Below are 23,975 nucleotides of genomic sequence, written 5' to 3' on the forward strand. Positions count from 1 at the left end.
CTTCCTCTCTCTCCCTCTCTCTCCGGCCTTTCTCTCTCCCTCGCTCTCTCCCTCTTCCGCTCTCTCTCCTTCCTCTCTCCCTCTCTCTCCCTCTCTCTCTCCGGTCTTTCTCTCTCCCTCTCTCTCTCTCTCTCCCTCCTCTCTCTCTCTCTCTCACTCTTCCTCTCTCTCTCCCCCTCTCTCTCCGGCCGTTCTCTCTCTCTCTCTTCCTCTCTCTCTTCCTCTCTCTCTCTCTCTCTCCGGCCTTTCTCTCTCGCTCTCTCCCTCTCTCTCTCCCTCTTCCTCTCTCTCTCTCTCTCCGGCCTTTCTCTCTCCCTCTCTCTCTCCCTCCTCTCTCTCTCTCTCACTCTTCCTCTCTCCCTCTCTCCCTCTCTCTCCGGCCATTCTCTCTCTCTCTCTTCCTCTCTCTCTTCCTCTCTCTCTCTCTCTCTCCGGCCTTTCTCTCTCGCTCTCTCCCTTCTCTCTCTCTCTTCTCTCTCCCTCTCTCTCTGGGCCTTTCTCTCTCCCCCCTCTGTCTCTCTCTCTCCGGCCTTTCTCTCTCCCCCTCTCTCTCTCCCTCCTCTCTCTCTCTTTCCCTCTCTCTCTTCCTCTCTTCCTCCTTTTTCTCTCTCTCTCCTCCTCTCTCCCTACTTTCTCTCTCTCTCTCCCCCTCTCTCTCCCTCCTCTCTCTCCATCCTCTCTCTCTCTCTCTCTCTCTCTCTCTCTCTCTCTCTCTCTCTCTCTCTCTCTCTCTTCCTATCTCTCTCTCTCTCTCCCTCCCTCTACCCCCCTCTCTCTCCCTCTCTCATATATATTGGAACTTTAACAGCAGCTTTTGTGGGACATACTCGGCTCATATCGGGAAGTGGCAGTGGGAGATTCCCATGTCTGGAGATTGCTGGGTAGCTGTTGACATCCTATCTGGAAGGTGATCCACCAGGCAGAATCTTGAGCCACCACCCACGTGTTTGGCTACACCAGGGGAACCACCAATTCCCTGGGAAGACTGGAGAGACTGATTCACATTTTATTTTGTTGCTTCGGGAGGCGAAGGATATTCTGATGAGCGCACATTTTCAACATTGATGTGTTGCTTAGGGGCAGAAGCAGTGAGAATGATAACGCATCTGCCACATGTTGTGTTTGAGGGCGAAGCCGATGGGGGTAGCGGGGACGGTGATGGGTTTTACAGAATGGCTATGAAAAAAATTACAGACACAGTTTGGTAAACAGATAAATATTGTGTTGTGAGGGACATCCTGGTCTCCAACCCAGGCCTCCCTATCGCTGACACCTACACCAGTGCTTCCTCCAGACAGACCCTCACCAACATCCTCTTTGTCTTTCCTTCACCAGATCTATGGACCCGCCCATATGGTCTCTGTTCTCTCTCCCTTTTTCCTCTTCTCCCATTAATGGTGGCACCTGTCGGGAGGCCCTCCTGGCCCCATTCTACTCCTCTAAGACCATCATTAATGTCTACTTAAATGGCACAGTCTTGATCCAGGACCCTCAGGCCAATCGCCTCCTCTTTCATAGACGCTTCCAGTGCCTTATCAACTTCCTTTCCACTACTCTTAACCCTTCTTACCCCTCTCTGGCTCCTCTGCTGCCTCCATCCTCTGCCACCACTTCGGCACCTCTGCTGCTTCTCTGGCTACCCTGTTGCCTCCCTCCTCTGCCACCCTCTGGCACTCTTCTCCCTCTCTGACTACCCTGCCTCTCTTCCTTCCTCCTCTGCCCATCCTTGGGCACCTCCAGCACTTCCGCAGGGTGTACCTCTGGCCTGTACCCCTCCCTGGAAGTCCTTCGAATGTGGCAAACTGCTTCACATCGCTACTCTCAATTCTCGTTCAGCTGTCAAACACTCCTCTGGCATCTGCCGTCTCCTGGAAGAGCTTAATTTGCATGTACTCCGTTCTGAGACTTGGTTCATGGCCAGCTCTGTCACGAGTTTCATCACTCTCCTTCCTTATGGCTACAAGATACTCTCTGAACCCAGAACTAATCGTCCCGGTGGGGGTGTAGTCTTGATTTTCCCGGAGTGGATCCCTGCTTCTATCATTCCAATGCAGCACTACTCCTTCTTTGAATGCCTGGTCTGCAGGCTCTCTATCACACCTGGCCTCTCTCTCACTGTGGCCACTATTTACAGGCCACCTGGCCAGGTCGCTCTGAGTGGGCTGACCTCTCCTCCTCACTCCTTGCCTCTACCTCTCAACTTCTCCTCGGAGACTTAACTGTTTGTCCCTCCTCTGGACTCTTTCGCAACCTCTGCGATTTTCTCTCTCTCTCTCTCTCTCTCTCTCTCTCTCTCTCTCTCTCTCTCTCTCTCTCTCTCTCTCTTCCCTCTGGACTGACTCACTCTGCAGGGCACACCCAGGATGTTCTGACCTCCTCAGACCCCCCCTTCTCTAACCCTCACACCACTCCTCTGTCTTGGAGTCATCACTTTCTCCTTTCTTCCCAACGCTCTCTTCCCCACAGGTCAAGCCGACCCCAGTACTGCTACCTGCCTTATTGGTCATCTGACTCATGAAGCGTGTGCCAGTTGACGCTTTCGCTGCTACTTTCTCTCCTCCTCCTGCACCTTTGGCTGACTCACATCCTGACGCAGCCCTCTCTAACCTTCATCTCTCTATCTCTAACACTCTGGATGTCCTTGACCCTGTCATGAGGATCCGCTTGAAGCTCAAATCCAAGTGAAACTCTTGGTGCGATTCTGACCTCACCACCCTTAAATGCAACTGTAGGGCGACAGAGAGGAACTGGAGGGCATCATGCACACCCCCTGACGAACTTGCCTGTCGCTTGCTCCAAAGGCAGTATAGCCTTTCTGTCCTCTCTAGGAAGAGACCTCACATCCAAGCCCGTGTCTCTGCAGCATCTAACAACTCAGCCAAACCTTTCCAAATCTGCAAGGAGCTGGCTAATCCTGCTGCAGTCTCTTCCTCTCCTGTTCCCTCCCAGGCCTTCTGTATCGCCCTGGCCTCTCATTTCACTACTAAAACTCACGACATCAGGCCCACCCTCTCTTCCTCTACCTCCTCTACCACTCCTGGCCCGTTTGAGGCTGTCTCTCCTCCTCCTTTCTCCTGTTCACTCCTGATGATGTTTCTAGAGAAGTCTGATCTATAAAAGTCTTGTCAAAGCAGGTTCTCCCCTGCTAATCCAGAACCACCAAGGACCACATTGACACCCTTGCTTCAGCCCTGGCAGATTTCTACAACCACTCCTTTGACACTGGAACTTTCCACTCCCCCTTAAGCACTCTCTTGTGCACCCCCTTCTAAAGAAGCCTTCGAATGATCCTTCCTCTCCGGCTAACTATTGCCCAATCTCCATCACTCCTTTCCTGGGTGAAGTCTTGGAAAAGCTGGCCATCTCCCAGCTTAATCTACATACTGAATCTCTTGGTTGCCTCCATGACCACCAGTCTGGCTTCAGAGCAGCCAGAAGCACGGAAACTGCTCTGCTGAACACCTTTGGAGACTTGCTCTCCAATCTTGACTCTAATCTCATTCTACTCGAATTATCCTCTGCTTTCGACACAGTCAACCATGCCATCCTGCTCAAGCGCCTCCGCGACAACCTTGGTATTACTGATCAGGCCCTGGCTGACCTCCTTTCTCATCGACTGACCGTCTCAGGTCCAACTGGGGTCTTTCCTCTCTTCTATCTCTCTCTTTACTTGTGGTGTTCCCCATGGGTCTAAACTCTCTTCCTGGCTGTTCAACCCTACCTGGTACCTCTTGCCTACTGCATCGCTACTTTCTGCTCCAATTTTCAATGTTATGCAGATGACACTCAGCTCTCTTTAAAGCTCCCCTCAGCCAGCTCTGCTTCTTCTCTCATAGCAGACTGCCTGGCCGCAATTCAGGAAAGGTGTGCCACCAACAATCTCTGCCTTAATGCCAGTAAGACTGAGATGCTCCTTATTGGGACACCCACTTCCTCCTTTCCTCTCTCTCTGGCTGGCCACTCTGGGCCCTCTTCGTGTGAGGTTAAGAACCTTGGTGTCATCTTCAACTCCACCCTCTCCTTACATCCCTGACATCTCTAAGAAGTCAAACTATCAGCTGCACCTCCTAAGAGGTATTCTTCATTTTTTCACTTTCCCCCAGAAGCTCACTGTCTCCAGAGCTCTGGTCCTCTCTAGGCTGGACTCTTTCTAAATCTTCCTGCCTCTACTCTTCGACCTTTACAATTTATCCAGAACAGGACTTCAAGACTTGTCCTTGGCTTCAAGCCCAAGGATCGTATCTCTCCAGCTCTGAAATCTTCTCACTGGCTCCCATTGGCTGCAAGGATCAAGTTCAAGACCCTCTGCATCGTCCACAAGGCTTTCTGGTGCCTGGGACCGCTCTACCTCCAACTTTCCCTCCCAAAACGTCTTCCTTCTCGAGCTCTCCACTCATCAACCTCCAACTCTCTGAGGGTCAGACGCTTCTCCAAGCAGAGAGTTGGGGGCAGATCTATGTCCTTGGCTGGGGCCTCCCTCTGGAATAGCCTCCCTGCCTCTCTCAAACTTGAGCAGAACCACCTCCAGTTCCAGAAGCAACTCAAGACCTTCCTTTTCGCTTCCGCTCTTCCTCTCCCCTGCTGATGCACCTGACTGCGCCGTGCACTGGTCACCCTCTGAACTCGGTCACAGGCTCTTGCATGTCCAGTTGCCCTTGCACTGCCGCCGGGTTGCCCAGCACTTACGGGTCTGTACCTGGAATCCTACAGTCCCTTCTCTCTGCACTTATGAGCCACCCGCTGGCTGCACTTGTGAGTTCACTGCACTTCCCCCTTCCAATGCCCCCTGGCACTTCTCCCCTTCTGTCTTCCCCGCACTTGCACGATCTGAATGACACAAGGCCTAGTAAGATTGGTATTTTGTCTTCCCTTTGTTTCCCCCTCCTTGTCTTGTCGCTCCTAGAAACACTTGTGTACAGGCGTGTTATAAATGCAACATCTTATATCATATCATTGGAAAGGTAACGTTTTTCTCAAGGAAACAAGGTGTTGGGGAAGCAGTGAACTCATTTGTGGCAGATCTGAGGCTACTATTGGCATCATGTGAATTCACGGGAAGGGAGGTTGAGTACATCAGGGATCAGTTACCCACGTTCAATCCAAAAATTCAGAAACATCAAAAGCCACCACTACCAGAGGCACTGGCAACAGCCACAGGATGTGTTTGAAGGAGGCTAACACTAAAGGGAGCAACAATATAGTACATGCTATAGCCCAACAAGCAGGGAAAAAGAGCCTGGGGTTGAAGAAGCCAAGGTATGTGTGATAAGGAAAAACAAGAGAATGGGGATGAGTGGGGGGGAAATCAGTCCTTCGGTAGAGAGTTGGGGCCATGTGCCATCACAAAATACCCACAAGGGGCAATGTACCAGGTGTGGCTTCGAGAAACATGCCATGAATGCCAAGGCTTGTCCGGCTATGAGAGTCAAGTGCAGGAGGTGTGGCAAGGTGGACATTTTGCAAGGTTTTGTAAGTTTAACAGCAAATCCCCGGAGGGGGACAGAAATATCTGATATGTAGGGAAGGAGAAGGGGGAATGGTCCAACAACATTGCACACATTGTGGGTGAGGTTGAGGAGGATGAGGAAGGGGAATATGTTCCCCCTGAAGTTGAGATCATAGTGGCTGGATGCTCAGTGAAAGCCTTGGCTGATTCTGGATCCCCGTATAGCATCATTTCAGAGGCAAAGTGCATAGAAATCTGGGGTGGAAAAGGACATGTATTACACATGAGTGACACAAGCCCAAGAGCGTACGGAGGAGGGGTAACATTGCGTATGCTGCCAAACACATAAGAGCAAAGATATATGCAGAATCCTAGGGAAATTGTTTATTGGGGTAGCGTCACCATGGTAAATTGGGCCTCGAGCTGCATCTGGGGAAAGGGCTACAGGTGAGATCAGTGGAGATTCACAGAGCAGGCACATTTGCCCAGGAGGTTGGGTCCAGATTCAGGCAGGTGTTTCCGAAGGGCACAGGGAAATGAAAGGGGTATTGCCACAAGATTCAGTGGTCTTTCTGTGCACAAAGCGTGGAACCTTCCTTTAAGAGTGAGAGAGAAAGTAAGAGAAGAGTTACGTGGCCTGTGTGAACAGGTTGTGATGGAACCCATAGGAAGCAGCGAGTGGTTGACCCCCATTGTAGTCACACAACGCCCTGATGGGCAGATTAGATTATGTGTAGATTTAAGGGATTTAAACAGGAGTATCTGTTTTAACAGGCACCGGCTGCCCAAGGTGAATGAGATGCTCATATCAATGGAAGAGGCTGAATGGTATAGTACGCTAGACCTCTCATCCACATACTACCAGATGGATTTACATTCCTCATCACGTGCGTTAACAAACTTTATCACCCTGATGGGCGTATATCATTTCAAGAGAATGCCTTTCGGGTTGGCATCGGCACTGTCTATTAGGGGACGTTCCTGGGGAGAAATGTTTCCAGGACGACATCTTGATCAGGGCAAGGAGTGAGGTTCAGCATGATGCTAGAGTGCATGAAGTATTACAGAGATTGGAGAGAGCGGGCTTGACTGTCCAAATAGGACAGTGCCAGTTCAAGGTGCACCAAGTATCTTATTTAGGAGACAGGCTCACAAAAGAGGGAATGGTGGATGCCATTTTAAATGTGAAATCACTGACAAAGCCGAGTTGAGGCCATTCTTACGGCTTATAGAATTCTACTAAAATGTTGTAGAGAATTTTGCTGTGAAGTGTCAGCCATTGCGCGTGTTGTTGAAGGTAAAGAAGACGTTTCTTTGGGGACTCTTGGAGGAGGGGTCCTTCAGGAGGTTGAAGGAAGAGGTAGCAAATGCCCCTACCTTACACAGATTTGATCCTATGGCAGAGACCATTGTGTCGGTTGATGCATGCGTTGTGGGTTTAGGAGCAGTGTTCAGTCAGGTTAGCGATGGTAAGGAAGTACCTGTTGCTTTTGCATCTCGAGCGTTACTGGAAACTGACTCTAGGTATTCAACTATTGAACATGAGAGTCTGCTATGCTATTGCCTCTCTATATACTTCAAAACATACATTTGGGGATTACCCTACAGGATCAGAAGTGATCATAAGCCATTGACACATTTGTTTTCTACAAAGGGTTCGGGGTTGGCAACTCCCAGAATTGCCAGGTGTTTAGCTGCTTCACAGAGTTTCAATTTCACTGTAGAACACGTTCCTGGTAGAGGCAACCCTGTAGCTGACTGCTTGTTTAGAGCTCCTTCAGACAGTTGTGTTCCTGTGGATGATCTATGTGATGAGTGCATTGCGCAAGTTGAAGGGACAGTGATCAAGAGGTTGGGTTGGACACGGTTAGAGAGGACCATGAGATGAGGCTGCCAATGGACAGCATTGGGCGGAGTTGAAAGTCAGATGAATCTGTAAGCTCTCCTTATTATAAATGCAGAGAATTAAGCTGTTTTGAGTGGGGATTAGCATGCAGAGAAAGGGTGGTTCCTTCTGTCTCCCTGCCGCGGGAATTGACCAAATGGGCCAACAAGGGTCACCTGGGCAAAAGTCTGACCAAAAGGAAACTTAGGGCCGGTTTTTGGTGTCCAGGCATGGATGCCATGATAGATGAGGTGGTGGGGTTGTGCATGCCTTGCAGTGTAAGCAACACGTCTCTCAAAACACAGAAGGTGGAGATGGGCAGGGTGGACATTCCTGAAATGGCATGGGAAAAGGTTGCCATCGATTTCATGGGCCTTATGAGAGCACGGGTTTGCCATAGTGGTGGTTGACCGTGCGTCACAGTGGTTTGAGGTGGAGTTTGTGAAAAGTATCACAAACAGCATCGTGATCGAATATCTGGAGAGGCTTTTTGCGAGCGAGGGGGATCCCAAGATAATCATATCGGACAACGGTGTCCAGTGAAATGAGGCGGCATCTTGAACTACATGGAATTCAGTTCCACTGCACAGTATTATAAAACCCTAGAGCAAACAGGTTAGGTAGAACACATTCATCGGACAATCAAGGAGACAATCCAGTTGTCCAGAGCCAATATCATGGAAAAACTGTATGCGTGAAATGTTGTTGGCTTACCGTGATACCCCACGTGTGTTGATGAAGGTCTCATTGTTCGAAATGATATGGGGAAGCAGAATGCGTTCTGACCTATACCCGAATTGGTTGATGGAGAAGTAAATGGAATGTTGAGATGCCTGAGCGCTAGGTGGTGGAGGAAGCAGTAAGTGTTGGTGATGTCGTGAGGATAAAGAAACCCTTCAGAGAACCAAAGGGTGCTCACAATACTTTGAACCCATTAAAGTTATGAAGGTAGGAGAGAAACATGCGGTAGCCAGTGATGGGAAACGTTGGAGCATGAATCGCATGGCTATTGTGAGGCACCCCTAAGTAAGGGAGCGTGTTGTGGAGAGCTCATGCTACAATGTGTTAGAGGATGAATGGTATAAGGAAGGATTGGTCGACAGTGAGATAGAGTACAGTGTTGAGTCTGATGGTGAACAGAGCACCAATGGTGAGCAGAGAACCACATCCAATAGGGATCCAGGAAACAGTGCTCTACCCACTGATGTGGAGAGGGAAACAAGGGGTGCTGCCAGGAATGTTAGCAGAGGTGGGATTACAGGTTGTATAAGAAGAAGGCCGACACAATAGGATGACTATGAACTGCACAAGTGACCGTTCTCTGCATCCAGGAATTCATCTGCTGTCCAGCATAGTAATGTGTATGCCATATTGTTTTGTCTCATGCCTTTCAACTGTACATTTAACATGTCCAGCACCTGTATTTCTATGCATTCTTTGGTTTATGCTATTTCGTATTGAGTAACCTTTGACCTTTTAGTGCTATCCATAAGGAGGAACGTATGTTGTATCCATCCCTCGGTGCACGTGGTGGCATTCCCACATTCTATTTTGGAATGACATCACGTGCACCGAGGCCATGACAGTTGTCTTTGACCATTGCTGCGAACTGACGTTATAACACTAGTGCCTTTGCCACTGTGGGAGTGAGAGCACGTTTGGGGTGTTACATTTCCATGAACTTAAATAAACCAACATGTTATCACTACGCCTGACGTTAGTTTCTTACTACAAGACCTCTTCCCTGTCCTGCAGACCCTCCGGACCCCCCAGACTGGTCCATCCCTTTCTATGTCTTCTAGGTTTTGCAGGGCAGGGGGGCGCTTGCATGCAATTGCTGTCCCATAGCTGCAGGTGAATAAAAGAGAAGCCTTTGAAACCTGTTAATAAAAAAGAATTGCAACACACCGCTACAAGTCAGACTCTGAGTGGAATGAGTGAGACAAAAAGAGTGGGCTGGCACCCAGTATTCTAGCAATGCCTGAAGGATAAGCGCAACAGTGGGCTCACACAACAAGGTGTACCCCATTTACTTGGATTATAAAATACTAGGTAGTGCATCTTACCTTCCACCGAGGAGCCTGCTGGGGAGACCACCAGCACGACCGTGCAAAGGACCACCGAGCCCCCGGACTCCATGCACCGGTAGGCACCAGTGTCCCAGATCTGTAGCTCCTTGAGGACCAGTGCCATCCGGCCAGCTTGTGGATCATTGGTCACCAGTGCCCTGGACACGTACTCCAGGTTCGTGACTCCGTCTGAATGCCCGATCCAGTCGCAGGTGTCCTCATCGGTCTGTTTGCACCACACTTTGGACCATCGCTTGGCTTGGGCGTAGAGACACTCCAAGGTAGCCGGTCCTCCTTCCGCCAGGCGCAACACTCTGGGGTGGCTTTCTGGGTGGAAACCTGAGGAATGCAAGGACAAGTTGAGAGAACATTGGGGGCTCTGTGCCTCACTCTGCCATGGTCCAAAGGCTTCTCTGGAAACCAAGAGCGACCTCAAATTCCTCCTCCCTCTAGGGCAGAGTGACTGCAGAGCCGTAAGTCCCCCTCTGCAGATATGGCCTAATAAGGTCAAACGTAACCCTGTTTCATGCTGTGACCCTAAACATCACACACCCATGTCAATGCATGCCAATGCAAGAAGCCCCCCCCCCATGACAGCTTTGAGGTGACCCCTTCTGCTCTAAGGCTTGCGTCTTGCTCCAGCCTCTGAGCAGCGATTACAAGCTCTCTGCTCGTTGCACTGTTTTGTGGGTTGCTAGGCCAGTGGTCTTCAAATGGTGGAGCTGCCCCGAAAGATCTGGAGGGTGGGGTCACAAGGCTCTTCAAAACGAGTTTACGGTAACTGTTTACTATCCATTATGAGCAGTTATAGCCTGTGGTAAGGTGCAGGAAAACAGGATTTGTACTCAAGGGGTGCTCAGTATAACCCAAGGGGCAGTAATTTATGTGTTTGCTGCTGGGGAAATTGCCTGCATCTTGACCACAGGAAGCAGCTTCCTTTGCCGCCGGAATCCTATGCTTGTGTCAAATAACTTTTTTTTGGGACTGTCCTAGAAGCAAAGCGTGCCAGGCTTTATAAGGTGTGCACTGGACGGTGGGGCAGTAAATTACCTCTGAGCGGATGTACACATTGTGTAGTAAATAGTCCCTGTGTCAGCGTACGTACGTACATGTGCGCCACTGAAAGGGTTGGGTGTCATTCGTAAAACGTCTTTAAAAAAAGAGCACATTCAACATGTGCATAACAGGCTTGAACTCCCCAACTTGCAACTTTTGTATTAACTTTGTAAAGCTATGAGTAGTGATATGTGAAATAAAGTGCCTACAGAGAAGACGGGAAGGAAGTGGCCATTTGTGTCCCTTAGTAGTATTCTGGCGCAAGTGCACGCAAATACACAGTCAGGGACTATCACAATTTAAGAAAACCTCTCTGGGTATTGGCTCCACCCATCTATATTGGTTTTATTTTGTCGTAATGTCTGCAACTATTCCCCTCTCCTGGGGTTATGTTTATTAGCGGCCAAGCTGGTCAGTATCAAAACTCAAGGAATTTGAACAGGTCCAGCAGGGCCGCAAATCTATATGCTCACAATGTGTTCATAGATTCTAATTTTTTATATTCAATATTTCATTAAAATAGAGCCTCGGGGGAACCAACAGCACAACTTTAGACAAAATGGTGTGTATTTTTGTGTATCACAGTTAGTCAGGAAAAATCTGTTATCTGCCGCACAGTTTAAACCCTCCATGTTGACAGTTGCTCGATGGATTTTCATATTTTTTTATCAGCACTTATAATCGCTGGTGTTTAAAAACTAATGCATGTGAACAGGGGCACCTAGTCCCCTACTGCAGGGCAGTAACCATAGGAGTGTCTAATGGTCACCATTTTACTTCATCACAGCTAAGTCATTCCACTGGATGGATTTGTTGAGGCCATTCTTGCAGGTATTCAAATGGAAGATCCAAAGTTGTTCTCGTTTTAAAAGAAGATCAGCGAAGTTCCCTCCCTGGCGTGGGGGATGTCTTTTCTCGAGGACTGTCCATCTAAAACCCTCTGCCACAAAATGTGACACAAGTGGAGCTATCAGTCTCGAAGTTGTGATGCACGACTTGGGTTCAATGAGCCTTCTTTTAACAGGTCTCACTGTCATTCCTACACACTGCAAAGAGCACAGTAAGCTTCTTCTAAATAGTCCAAAGGCATAAGCCTGCACCATCAAGCAAGGCCCCGATGCAGCAAAGGGTCCAAAGGCATAAGCCTGCACCATCAAGCAAGGCCCCGGTGCAGCAAAGGGTCCAAAGGCATAAGCATGCACCATCAGGCAAGGCCCCGGTGCAGCAAAAGGTCCAAAGGCATAAGCCTGCACCATCAAACAAGGCCCCGGTGCAGCAAAGGGTCCAAAGGCATAAGCCTGCACCATCAAGAAAGGCCCCGGTGCAGCAAAGGGTCCAAAGGCATAAGCCTGCACCATCAAGCAAGGCCCCGGTGCAGCAAAGGGTCCAAAGGCATAAGCATGCACCATCAGGCAAGGCCCCGGTGCAGCAAAGGGTCCAAAGGCATAAGCCTGCACCATCAAGCAAGGCCCCGGTGCAGCAAAGGGTCCAAAGGCATAAGCCTGCACCATCAAGCAAGGCCCCGGTGCATCAAAGGGGTCCAAAGGCATAAGCATGCACCATCAGGCAAGGCCCCGGTGCAGCAAAGAGGTCCAAAGGCATAAGCATGCACCATCAAGCAAGGCCCCAGTGCAGCAAAGGGTCCAAAGGCATAAGCATGCACCATCAGGCAAGGCCCCGGTGCAGCAAAGAGAAAGGGGTCCTAAGGCATAAGCATGCACCATTGGGTGTTGCCCCGGTGCAGCAAAGGGTCCAAAGGCATAAGCATGCACCATCAGACAAGGCCCCGGTGCAGCAAAGGGGTCCAAAGGCATAAGCATGCACCATCAGGCAAGGCCCCGGTGCAGCAAAGGGTCCAAAGGCATAAGCATGCACCATCAGGCAAGGCCCCGATGCAGCAAAGGGGTCCAAAGGCATAAGCATGCACCATCAAGCAAGGCCCCGGTGCAGCAAAGGGGTCCAAAGGCATAAGCATGCACCATCAAGCAAGGCCCGGTGCAGCAAAGGGGTCCAAAGGCATATGCATGCACCATCAGGCAAGGCCCCGGTGCAGCAAAGGGGTCCAAAGGCATAAGCATGCACCATCAAGCAAGGCCCCGATGCAGCAAAGGGGTCCAAAGGCATAAGCATGCACCATTGGGCGTTGCCCCGGTGCAGCAAAGGGGTCCAAAGGCATAAGCATGCACCATCAGGCAAGGCCCCGGTGCAGCAAAGGGGTCCAAAGGCATAAGCATGCACCATCAGGCAAGGCCCCGGTGCAGCAAAGGGGTCCAAAGGCATAAGCATGCACCATCAAGCAAGGCCCCGATGCAGCAAAGGGGTCCAAAGGCATAAGCATGCACCATCGGGCGTTGCACCGGTGCAGCAAAGAGAAAGGGGTCCAAAGGCATAAGCATGCAAAATAAAGCAAGGCCCCGATGCAGCAAAGGGGTCCAAAGGCATAAGCATGCACCATCAGGCAAGGCCCCGGTGCAGCAAAGGGGTCCAAAGGCATAAGCATGCACCATCAAGCAAGGCCCCGATGCAGCAAAGGGGTCCAAAGGCATAAGCATGCACCATCGGGCATTGCACCGGTGCAGCAAAGAGAAAGGGGTCCAAAGGCATAAGCATGCAACATCGGGCAAGGCCCCGGTGCAGCAAAGGGGTCCAAAGGCATAAGCATGCACCATCAAGCAAGGCCCCGATGCAGCAAAGGGGTCCAAAGGCATAAGCCTGCACCATCGGAAGTTGCCCCGGTGCAGCAAAGGGGTCCAAAGGCATAAGCATGCACCATCAGGCAAGGCCCCAGTGCAGCAAAGGGTCCAAAGGCATAAGCATGCACCATCAGACAAGGCCCCGGTGCAGCAAAGGGTCCAAAGGCATAAGCATGCACCATCAAGCAAGGCCCCGATGCAGCAAAGGGTCCAAAAGGCATAAGCATGCACCATCAAGCAAGGCCCCGATGCAGCAAAGGGGTCCAAAGGCATAAGCATGCACCATCAGGCAAGGCCCCGGTGCAGCAAAGGGTCCAAAGGCATAAGCATGCACCATCAAGCAAGGCCCCGGTGCAGCAAAGGGTCCAAAGGCATAAGCATGCACCATCAAGCAAGGCCCCGATGCAGCAAAGGGGTCCAAAGGCATAAGCATGCACCATCAGGCAAGGCCCCGGTGCAGGAAAGAGAAAGGAGTCCAAAGGCATAAGCATGCACCATTGGGCGTTGCCCCGGTGCAGCAAAGGGTCCAAAGGCATAAGCATGCACCATCAGACAAGGCCCCGGTGCAGCAAAGGGTCCAAAGGCATAAGCATGCACCATCAGACAAGGCCCTGGTGCAGCAAAGGGGTCCAAAGGCATAAGCATGCACCATCAGGCAAGGCCCCGGTGCAGCAAAGGGGTCCAAAGGCATAAGCATGCACCATCAAGCAAGGCCCTGGTGCAGCAAAGGGTCCAAAGGCATAAGCATGCACCATCAGACAAGGCCCCGGTGCAGCAAAGGGGTCCAAAGGCATAAGCATGCACCATCAAGCAAGGCCCCAATGCAGCAAAGGGGTCCAAAGGCATAAGCATGCACCATTGGGCGTTGCCCCGGTGCAGCAAAGGGATCCAAAGGCATAAGCATGCACCATCAGGCAAGGCCCCGGTGCAGCAAAGGGGTCCAAAGGCATAAGCATGCACCATCAGGCAAGGCCCCGGTGCAGCAAAGGGGTCCAAAGGCATAAGCGTGCACCATCAGGCAAGGCCCCGGTGCAGCAAAGGGTCCAAAGGCATAAGCATGCACCATCAAGCAAGGCCCCGATGCAGCAAAGGGGTCCAAAGGCATGAGCATGCACCATCAAGCAAGGCCCCGGTGCAGCAAAGGGTCCAAAGGCATAAGCATGCACCATTGGGCGTTGCCCCGGTGCAGCAAAGGGGTCCAAAGGCATAAGCATGCATCATCAGGCAAGGCCCCGATGCAGCAAAGGGGTCCAAAGGCATAAGCATGCACCATCAGGCAAGGCCCCGATGCAGCAAAGGGGTCCAAAGGCATAAGCATGCACCATCAGGCAAGGCCCCGGTGCAGCAAAGGGTCCAAAGGCATAAGCATGCACCATCAGGCAAGGCCCCGATGCAGCAAAGGGGTCCAAAGGCATAAGCATGCACCATCAAGCAAGGCCCCGGTGCAGCAAAGGGGTCCAAAGGCATAAGCATGCACCATCAGGCAAGGTCCTGGTGCAGCAAAGGGGTCCAAAGGCATAAGCATGCACCATCAGGCAAGGCCCCGGTGCAGCAAAGGGGTCCAAAGGCATAAGCATGCACCATCAGGCAAGGCCGCGGTGCAGCAAAGGGTCCAAAGGCATAAGCATGCACCATCAGGCAAGGCCCCGGTGCAGCAAAGGGGTACAAAGGCATAAGCATGCACCATCAGGTAAGGCCCCGGTGCAGCAAAGGGGTCCAAAGGCATAAGCATGCACAATCAAGCAACGCCCCGATGCAGCATAGGGGTCCAAAGGCATAAGCATGCACCATCTGGCAAGGCCCCGGTGCAGCAAAGGGGTCCAAAGGCATAAGCATGCACCATCAAGCAACGCCCCGATGCAGCAAAGGGGTCCAAAGGCATAAGCATGCACCATCAAGCAACGCCCCGATGCAGCAAAGGTGCAGCAAAGGGGTCCAAAGGCATAAGCATGCACCATCGGGAAAGGCCCGGTGCAGCAAAGGGGTCCAAAGGCATAAGCATGCACCATCAAGCAAGGCCCCGGTGCAGCAAAGGGGTCCAAAGGCATAAGCATGCACCATCGGGCGTTGCACCGGTGCAGCAAAGGAGTCCAAAGGCATAAGCATGCACCATCGGGTGTTGCACCGGTGCAGCAAAGGAGTCCAAAGGCATACGCATGCACCATCGGGCAAGGCCCCGGTGCAGCAAAGGGGTCCAAAGGCATAAGCATGCACCATTGGGCGTTGCCCCAGTGCAGCAAAGGGGTCCAAAGGCATAAGCATGCACCATCGGGCAAGGCCCCGGTGAAGCAAAGGGGTCCAAAGGCATAAGCATGCACCATCAGTCAAGGCCCCGGTGCAGCAAAGGGGTCCAAAGGCATAAGCATGCACCATCAGGCAAGGCCCCGGTGCAGCAAAGGGTCCAAAGGCATAAGCATGCATCATCGGGCGTTGCCCCAGTGCAGCAAAGGGGTCCAAAGGCATAAGCATGCACCATCGGGCAAGGCCCCGGTGCAGCAAAGGGGGTCCAAAGGCATAAGCATGCACCATCGGGCGTTGCCCCAGTGCAGCAAAGGGGTCCAAAGGCATAAGCATGCACCATCGGGCAAGGCCCCGGTGCAGCAAAGGGGTCCAAAGGCATAAGCATGCACCATCAAGCAAGGCCCCGATGCAGCAAAGGGTCCAAAGGCATAAGCATGCACCATCAGGCAAGGCCCCGGTGCAGCAAAGGGGTCCAAAGGCATAAGCATGCACCATCAGGCAAGGCCCCGGTGCAGCAAAGGGTCCAAAGGCATAAGCATGCACCATCGGGCATTGCCCCAGTGCAGCAAAGGGGTCCAAAGGCATAAGCATGCACCATCGGGCGTTGCCCCAGTGCAGCAAAGGGGTCCAAAGGCATAAGCATGCACCATCGGGCAAGGCCCCGGTGCAGCAAAGGGGTCCAAAGGCATAAGCATGCACCATCGGGCAAGGCCCCGGTGCAGCAAAGGGGTCCAAAGGCATAAGCATGCACCATCAGGCAAGGCCCCGGTGCAGCAAAGGGTCCAAAGGCATAAGCATGCACCATCAAGCAAGGCCCCGATGCAGCAAAGGGTCCAAAGGCATAAGCATGCACCATCAAGCAAGGCCCCGATGCAGCAAAGGGTCCAAAGGCATAAGCCTGCACCATCAAGCAAGGCCCCGGTGCAGCAAAGGGTCCAAAGGCATAAGCCTGCACCATCAGGCAAGGCCCCGATGCAGCAAAGGGGTCCAAAGGCATAAGCATGCACCATCGGGAAAGGCCCCGGTGCAGCAAAGGGGTCCAAAGGCATAAGCATGCACCATCAGGCAAGGCCCCGGTGCAGCAAAGGGTCCAAAGGCATACGCATGCACCATCAAGCAAGGCCCGATGCAGCAAGGGGTCCAAATGCATAAGCATGCACCATCAGGCAAGGCCCCGGTGCAGCAAAGGGGTCCAAAGGCATAAGCATGCACCATCAGGCAAGGCCCCGGTGCAGCAAAGGGGTCCAAAGGCATAAGCGTGCACCATCAAGCAAGGCCCCGATGCAGCAAAGGGTCCAAAGGCATAAGCCTGCACCATCAGGCAAGGCCCCGGTGCAGCAAAGGGTCCAAAGGCATAAGCATGCACCATCAAGCAAGGCCTCAGTGCAGCAAAGGGGTCCAAAGGCATAAGCATGCACCATCGGGCAAGGCCCCGGTGCAGCAAAGGGGTCCAAAGGCATAAGCATGCACCATCAAGCAAGGCCCCGGTGCAGCAAAGGGTCCAAAGGCATAAGCATGCACCATCAGACAAGGCCCCGGGGCAGTAAAGGGTCCAAAGGAATAAGCCTGCACCATCAGGCAAGGCCTCGGTGCAGCAAAGGGGTCCAAAGGCATAAGCATGCACCATCAGGCAAGGCCCCGGTGCAGCAAAGGGGTCCAAAGGCATAAGCCTGCACCATCAAGCAACGCCCCGATGCAGCAAAGGGGTCCAAAGGCATAAGCATGCACCATCAGGCAAGGCCCCGGTGCAGCAAAGGGTCCAAAGGCATAAGCATGCACCATCGGGCGTTGCCCCAATGCAGCAAAGGGGTCCAAAGGCATAAGCATGCACCATCAGGCAAGGCCCCGGTGTAGCAAAGGGGTCCAAAGGCATAAGCATGCACCATCGGCATACCCCAGCGCTTGCAAGGGATAAGGCGGCACCCCAGCGCCTGTTTGGGCGGCACCCCAGCATCGGCCTGGGATAAGGGGGCACCCCAGCGCCCACAAGGGATAAGGCGGCACCCCAGCACATGCCAGGGATAAGGCAGCAAACCAGCACCTGCCAGGGACAAGGTGGCATCCCAGCGCCTGCCAGGGACAAGGCGGTACCCCAGCGCCTGCCAGGGACAAGGCGGTACCCCAGCGCCTGCCAGGGACAGGGCGGTACCCCAGCGCCTGTTTGGGCGGCACCCCAGCATCGGCCTGGGATAAGGAGGCACCCCAGCGCCTGCCAGGGACAAGGTGACACCCCAGCGCCTGCCAGGGATAAGGAGGCACACAGGCCCCTGCCAGGGATAAGGCGGCACCCCAGCGCCTGCCAGGGACAAGGCGGGTACCCCAGCGCCTGCCAGGGACAAGGCGGTACCCCAGCGCCTGCCAGTGATAAGGCGGCACCCCAGCACATGCCAGGGATAAGGCGGCAAACCAGCGCCTGCCAGGGACAAGGTAGCATCCCAGCGCCTGCCAGGGACAAGGCGGTACCCCAGAGCCTGCCAGTGATAAGGCGGTACCCCAGCACATGCCAGGGATAAGGCGGAAAACCAGCGCCTGCCAGGGACAAGGCGGTACCCCAGCACATGCCAGGGATAAGGCGGCAAACCAGCGCCTGCCAGGGATAAGGTGGCACCCCAGCACCTGCCAGGGACAAGGTGACACCCCAGCCCCTGCCAGGGAGAAGGAGGCACCCCAGCGCCTGCCAGGGATAAGGCGGCACCCCAGCACATGCCAGGGATAAGGCGGCACCCCAGCACATGCCAGGGATAAGGGGGCACCCCAGCGCCTGCCAGTGATAAGGGGGCACCCCGGCGCCTGCCAGCGATAAGGGGGCACCCCGGCACCTGCCAGGGATAAGGCGGCACCCCGGCGCCTGCCACGGATAAGGGGGCACCCCAGCGCCTGCCACGGATAAGGGGGCACCCCAGCGCCTGCCACGGATAAGGCGGCACCCCAGCGCCTGCCAGGGATAAGGCGGCAAACCAGCGCCTGCCAGGGATAAGGAGGCACCCCAGCGCCTGCCACCCTAGCGCCTGCCAGGGATAAGGTGGCACCCCAGCGCCTGCCACCCCAGCGCCTGCCAGGGATAAGGGGGCACCCCAGCGCCTGCCAGTGATAAGGGGGCACCCCAGCGCCTGTCACGGATAAGGCGGCACCCCGGCGCCTGCCAGGGATAAGGCGGCACCCCAGCGCCTGCCAGGGATAAGGGGGCACCCCAGCGCCTGCCAGTGATAAGGGGGCACCCCGGCGCCTGCCAGCGATAAGGGGGCACCCCGGCGCCTGCCAGGGATAAGGCGGCACCCCGGCGCCTGCCACGGATAAGGGGGCACCCCAGCGCCTGCCACGGATAAGGGGGCACCCCAGCGCCTGCCACGGATAAGGCGGCACCCCAGCGCCTGCCAGGGATAAGGCGGCAAACCAGCGCCTGCCAGGGATAAGGGGGCACCCCAGCGCCTGCCACGGATAAGGCGGCACCCCAGCGCCTGCCAGGGATAAGGCGGCACCCCAGCGCCTGCCAGGGATAAGGCGGCACCCCAGCACCTGCCAGGGATAAGGCGGCACCCCAGCGCCTGCCAGGAATAAGGCGGCAAACCAGCACCTACCAGGGACAAGGGGGCACCCCAGCGCCTGCCAGGGATAAGGAGGCACCCCAGCGCCTGCCAGGGATAAGGGGGCACCCCAGCGCCTGCCAGGGATAAGGGGGCACCCCAGCACATGCCAGGGATAAGGCGGCACCCCAGCGCCTGCCAGGGGTAAGGCGGCACCCCAGCGCCTGCCAGTGATAAGGTGGCACCCCAGCGCCTGCCACCCCAGCGCCTGCCAGGGATAAGGGGGCACACCAGCGCCTGCCAGGGATAAGGCGGCACCCCAGCGCCTGCCAGGGATAAGGCGGCACCCCAGCACATGCCAGGGATAAGGGGGCACCCCAGCGCCTGCCAGTGATAAGGGGGCACCCCGGCGCCTGCCAGCGATAAGGGGGCACCCCGGCGCCTGCCAGGGATAAGGCGGCACCCCGGCGCCTGCCACGGATAAGGGGGCACCCCAGCGCCTGCCACGGATAAGGGGGCACCCCAGCGCCTGCCACGGATAAGGCGGCACCCCAGCGCCTGCCAGGGATAAGGCGGCAAACCAGCGCCTGCCAGGGATAAGGAGGCACCCCAGCGCCTGCCACCCTAGCGCCTGCCAGGGATAAGGTGGCACCCCAGCGCCTGCCACCCCAGCGCCTGCCAGGGATAAGGGGGCACCCCAGCGCCTGCCAGTGATAAGGGGGCACCCCAGCGCCTGTCACGGATAAGGCGGCACCCCGGCGCCTGCCAGGGATAAGGCGGCACCCCAGCGCCTGCCAGGGATAAGGGGGCACCCCAGCGCCTGCCAGTGATAAGGGGGCACCCCGGCGCCTGCCAGCGATAAGGGGGCACCCCGGCGCCTGCCAGGGATAAGGCGGCACCCCGGCGCCTGCCACGGATAAGGGGGCATCCCAGCGCCTGCCACGGATAAGGGGGCACCCCAGCGCCTGCCACGGATAAGGCGGCACCCCAGCGCCTGCCAGGGATAAGGCGGCAAACCAGCGCCTGCCAGGGATAAGGCGGCACCCCGGCGCCTGCCACGGATAAGGGGGCACCCCAGCGCCTGCCACGGATAAGGGGGCACCCCAGCGCCTGCCACGGATAAGGCGGCACCCCAGCGCCTGCCAGGGATAAGGCGGCAAACCAGCGCCTGCCAGGGATAAGGAGGCACCCCAGCGCCTGCCACCCTAGCGCCTGCCAGGGATAAGGTGGCACCCCAGCGCCTGCCACCCCAGCGCCTGCCAGGGATAAGGGGGCACCCCAGCGCCTGCCAGTGATAAGGGGGCACCCCAGCGCCTGTCACGGATAAGGCGGCACCCCGGCGCCTGCCAGGGATAAGGCGGCACCCCAGCGCCTGCCAGGGATAAGGGGGCACCCCAGCGCCTGCCAGTGATAAGGGGGCACCCCGGCGCCTGCCAGCTATAAGGGGGCACCCCGGCGCCTGCCAGGGATAAGGCGGCACCCCGGCGCCTGCCACGGATAAGGGGGCATCCCAGCGCCTGCCACGGATAAGGGGGCACCCCAGCGCCTGCCACGGATAAGGCGGCACCCCAGCGCCTGCCAGGGATAAGGCGGCAAACCAGCGCCTGCCAGGGATAAGGGGGCACCCCAGCGCCTGCCACGGATAAGGCGGCACCCCAGCGCCTGCCAGGGATAAGGCGGCACCCCAGCGCCTGCCAGGGATAAGGCGGCACCCCAGCACCTGCCAGGGATAAGGCGGCACCCCAGCGCCTGCCAGGAATAAGGCGGCAAACCAGCACCTACCAGGGACAAGGGGGCACCCCAGCGCCTGCCAGGGATAAGGAGGCACCCCAGCGCCTGCCAGGGATAAGGGGGCACCCCAGCGCCTGCCAGGGATAAGGAGGCACCCCAGCGCCTGCCAGGGATAAGGGGGCACCCCAGCACATGCCAGGGATAAGGCGGCACCCCAGCGCCTGCCAGGGGTAAGGCGGCACCCCAGCGCCTGCCAGTGATAAGGTGGCACCCCAGCGCCTGCCACCCCAGCGCCTGCCAGGGATAAGGGGGCACACCAGCGCCTGCCAGGGATAAGGCGGCACCCCAGCGCCTGCCATGGATAAGGCGGCACCCCAGCGCCTGCCATGGATAAGGGGGCACACCAGCGCCTGCCATGGATAAGGGGGCACCCCAGCGCCTGCCAGGGATAAGGCGGCACCCCAGCACCTGCCAGGGATAAGGGGGCACCCCAGCGCCTGCCAGTGATAAGGCGGCACACCGGCGCCTGCCAGGGATAAGGCGGCACCCCAGCGCCTGCCAGTGATAAGGCGGCACCCCAGCACCTGCCAGGGACAAGGTGGCACACCGGCGCCCGCCAGGGATAAGGGGGCACCCCAGCGCCTGCCAGGGATAAGGGGGCACCCCAGCGCCTGCCAGGGATAAGGCGGCACCCCAGCGCCTGCCACGGATAAGGCGGCACCCCAGCACATGCCAGGGATAAGGCGGCACCCCAGCGCCTGCCAGGGGTAAGGCGGCACCCCAGCGCCTGCCAGTGATAAGGTGGCACCCCAGCGCCTGCCACCCTAGCGCCTGCCAGGGATAAGGGGGCACACCAGCGCCTGCCAGGGATAAGGCGGCACCCCAGCGCCTGCCATGGATAAGGCGGCACCCCAGCGCCTGCCATGGATAAGGGGGCACACCAGCGCCTGCCATGGATAAGGCGGCACCCCAGCACCTGCCAGGGATAAGGGGGCACCCCGGCGCCTGCCAGTGATAAGGCGGCACACCGGCGCCTGCCAGGGGTAAGGCGGCACCCCGGCGCCTGCCAGGGATAAGGCGGCACCCCGGCGCCTGCCAGGGATAAGGCGGCACATCGGCGCCTGCCAGGGATAAGGCGGCATCCCAGCGCCTGCCAGGGACAAGGCGGCACACCGGCTCCTGGCAGGGATAAGGCGACACCCCGGCGCCTGCCAGGGATAAGGGGGCACCCCGGCGCCTGCCAGGGATAAGGCGGCACCCCGGCGCCTGCCAGGGATAAGGGGGCACCCCGGCGCCTGCCAGGGATAAGGGGGCACCCCGGCGCCTGCCAGGGATAAGGCGGCACCCCGGCGCCTGCCAGGGATAAGGAGGCACCCCGGCGCCTGCCAGGGATAAGGGTGCACCCCAGCGCCTGCCAGGGATAAGGAGGCACTCCAGCGCCTGCCAGGGATAAGGCGGCACCCCAGCACCTGCCACGGATAAGGCGGCACCCCAGCACCTGCCAGGGATAAGGCGGCACCCCAGCGCCTGCCAGGGATAAGGCGGCACCCCAGCACATGCCAGGGATAAGGGGGCACACCAGCGCCCCCTGGCGGCACCCCAGCACCTGCCAGTGATAAGGCGGCACCCCAGCGCCTGGCAGTGATAAGGGGGCACACCAGCGCCTGGCAGTGAAAAGGGGGCACCCCAGCGCCTGTCAGGGACAGCGTCTGGACAGGCAGGGGTGGTTAGGACCTTCTCTGTCTCTTTGTTTGCCCTCCTGTTGCTGACAAGCCCAGGTAACTAGTCTAAAGGCTACAGGCACCCCAGGAAGGTGCATTTTTCCTTCTTGACACGTGACGCCACCAGTTTTCCTTTCGCTTCCACATACCTCGAGACATTATACATCTATTAGCACCAGCTGTGTATTTACAATTCCAACTAAGCCTTTGAAATAACACCAGCACTGTGAGTGCAAAGGATGACATCACGGCGTGATAAGTGACCTGGAAGAGACCCCAGGGAGATGTGTTTTGGGTGGGAATGACCATAGGGATTAGCACAGCCTTGAGCAGTCAATGGATGGGCAAATAACCAATAGAAACACCTAGAGGCGTTAGGTCCCTCCTCATGCGGCACCCCCACGTAGCTGTATTCCAATGCAATCGTTTTGGCCTGGGTGGCTTTTTAGCACCTCCTGATGATGTGAAGGATGGATATGTGGGTGCGCGCATTGATAACGGGGTAACTGAAAGGTGGTCGACGAAGGGAGGGTCTGTGGGCTGATGAAAGGATAATGATCGGTGGTGAAAGGGTGGATAAGAAAGAGTGTATGAGCGCGCAAAGGGAGAAGGAGTGAATGCATGGAGGCAAGGTACGTGGAAGGCTGGATAAAGTGAGACTAGGGGAGTGGCAAAGCAGGGATGGATGTTAGGATGGGTGGGTGGGGGATGGGATGCATGTTAGGATGTGATGTTGGGTGGGAGATGGGATGCATGTTAGGATGGGTGGGTGGGGGATGGGATGCATGTTAGGATGGGTGGGTGAGGGATGGGATGCATGTTAGGGTGGGTGGGGGATGGGATGCATGTTAGGATGGGTGGGTGGGGGATGGGATGCATGTTAGGATGGGTGGGTGGGGGATGGGATGCATGTTAGGATGGGTGGGTGGGGGATGGGATGCATGTTAAGATGGGTGGGTGGGAGATGGGATGCATGTTAGGATGGATGGGTGGGGGATGGGATGCATGTTAGGATGGGTGGGTGGGGGATGGGATGCATGTTAGGATGGGTGGGTGGGGGATGGGATGTCTGTTAGGGTGGGTGGGTTGGAGATGGGATGCATGTTGGGATGGGTGGGTGGGAGATGGGATGCATGTTGGGATGGGTGGGTGGGAGATGGGATGCATGTTAGGATGGGTCGGTGGGTGGGGGATGGGATGCATGTTAGGATGGGATGTTGGGTAGGAGATGGGATGCATGTTAGGATGGGTGGGTTGGGGATGGGATGCATGTTAGGATGGGTGGGTGGGGGATGGGATGTCTGTTAGGGTGTGTGGATGGGGGATGGGATGCGTGTTAGGATGGGTGGGTGGGGGATGGGATGCATGTTAGGGTGGGTGGGGGATGGGATGCATGTTAGGATGGGTGGGTGGGAGATGGGATGCATGTTAGGATGGGTCGGTGGGTGGGGGATGGGATGCATGTTAGGATGGGTGGGTGGGGGATGGGATGTCTGTTAGGGTGGGTGGGGGGAATGGGATGCCTGTTAGGGTCGGTGGGTGGGGGATGGGATGCATGTTAGGATGGGTGGGTGGGAGATGGGATGCATGTTAGGATGGGTGGGTGGGA

General features: G+C 56.2%; 1 protein-coding gene across 1 annotated transcript in view; it reads right to left on the minus strand.

Annotated features, from left to right (window-relative positions):
• Positions 1-23,975, minus strand: part of LOC138520152 (polymeric immunoglobulin receptor-like) — a 62,707-nt gene that overhangs the window by 1,678 nt on the left and 37,054 nt on the right. Inside the window, exon 3 of the mRNA XM_069632635.1 lies at positions 9,398-9,739. Within this exon, the coding sequence (XP_069488736.1) occupies positions 9,398-9,739 (342 nt within the window). The remainder of the gene's footprint in view (positions 1-9,397; positions 9,740-23,975) is intronic.

The sequence above is a fragment of the Ambystoma mexicanum genome, chromosome 13 (assembly GCF_040938575.1).
Source record: "Ambystoma mexicanum isolate Mex_15411 chromosome 13, UKY_AmexF1_1, whole genome shotgun sequence".
Classification (NCBI taxonomy): domain Eukaryota; kingdom Metazoa; phylum Chordata; class Amphibia; order Caudata; family Ambystomatidae; genus Ambystoma; species Ambystoma mexicanum.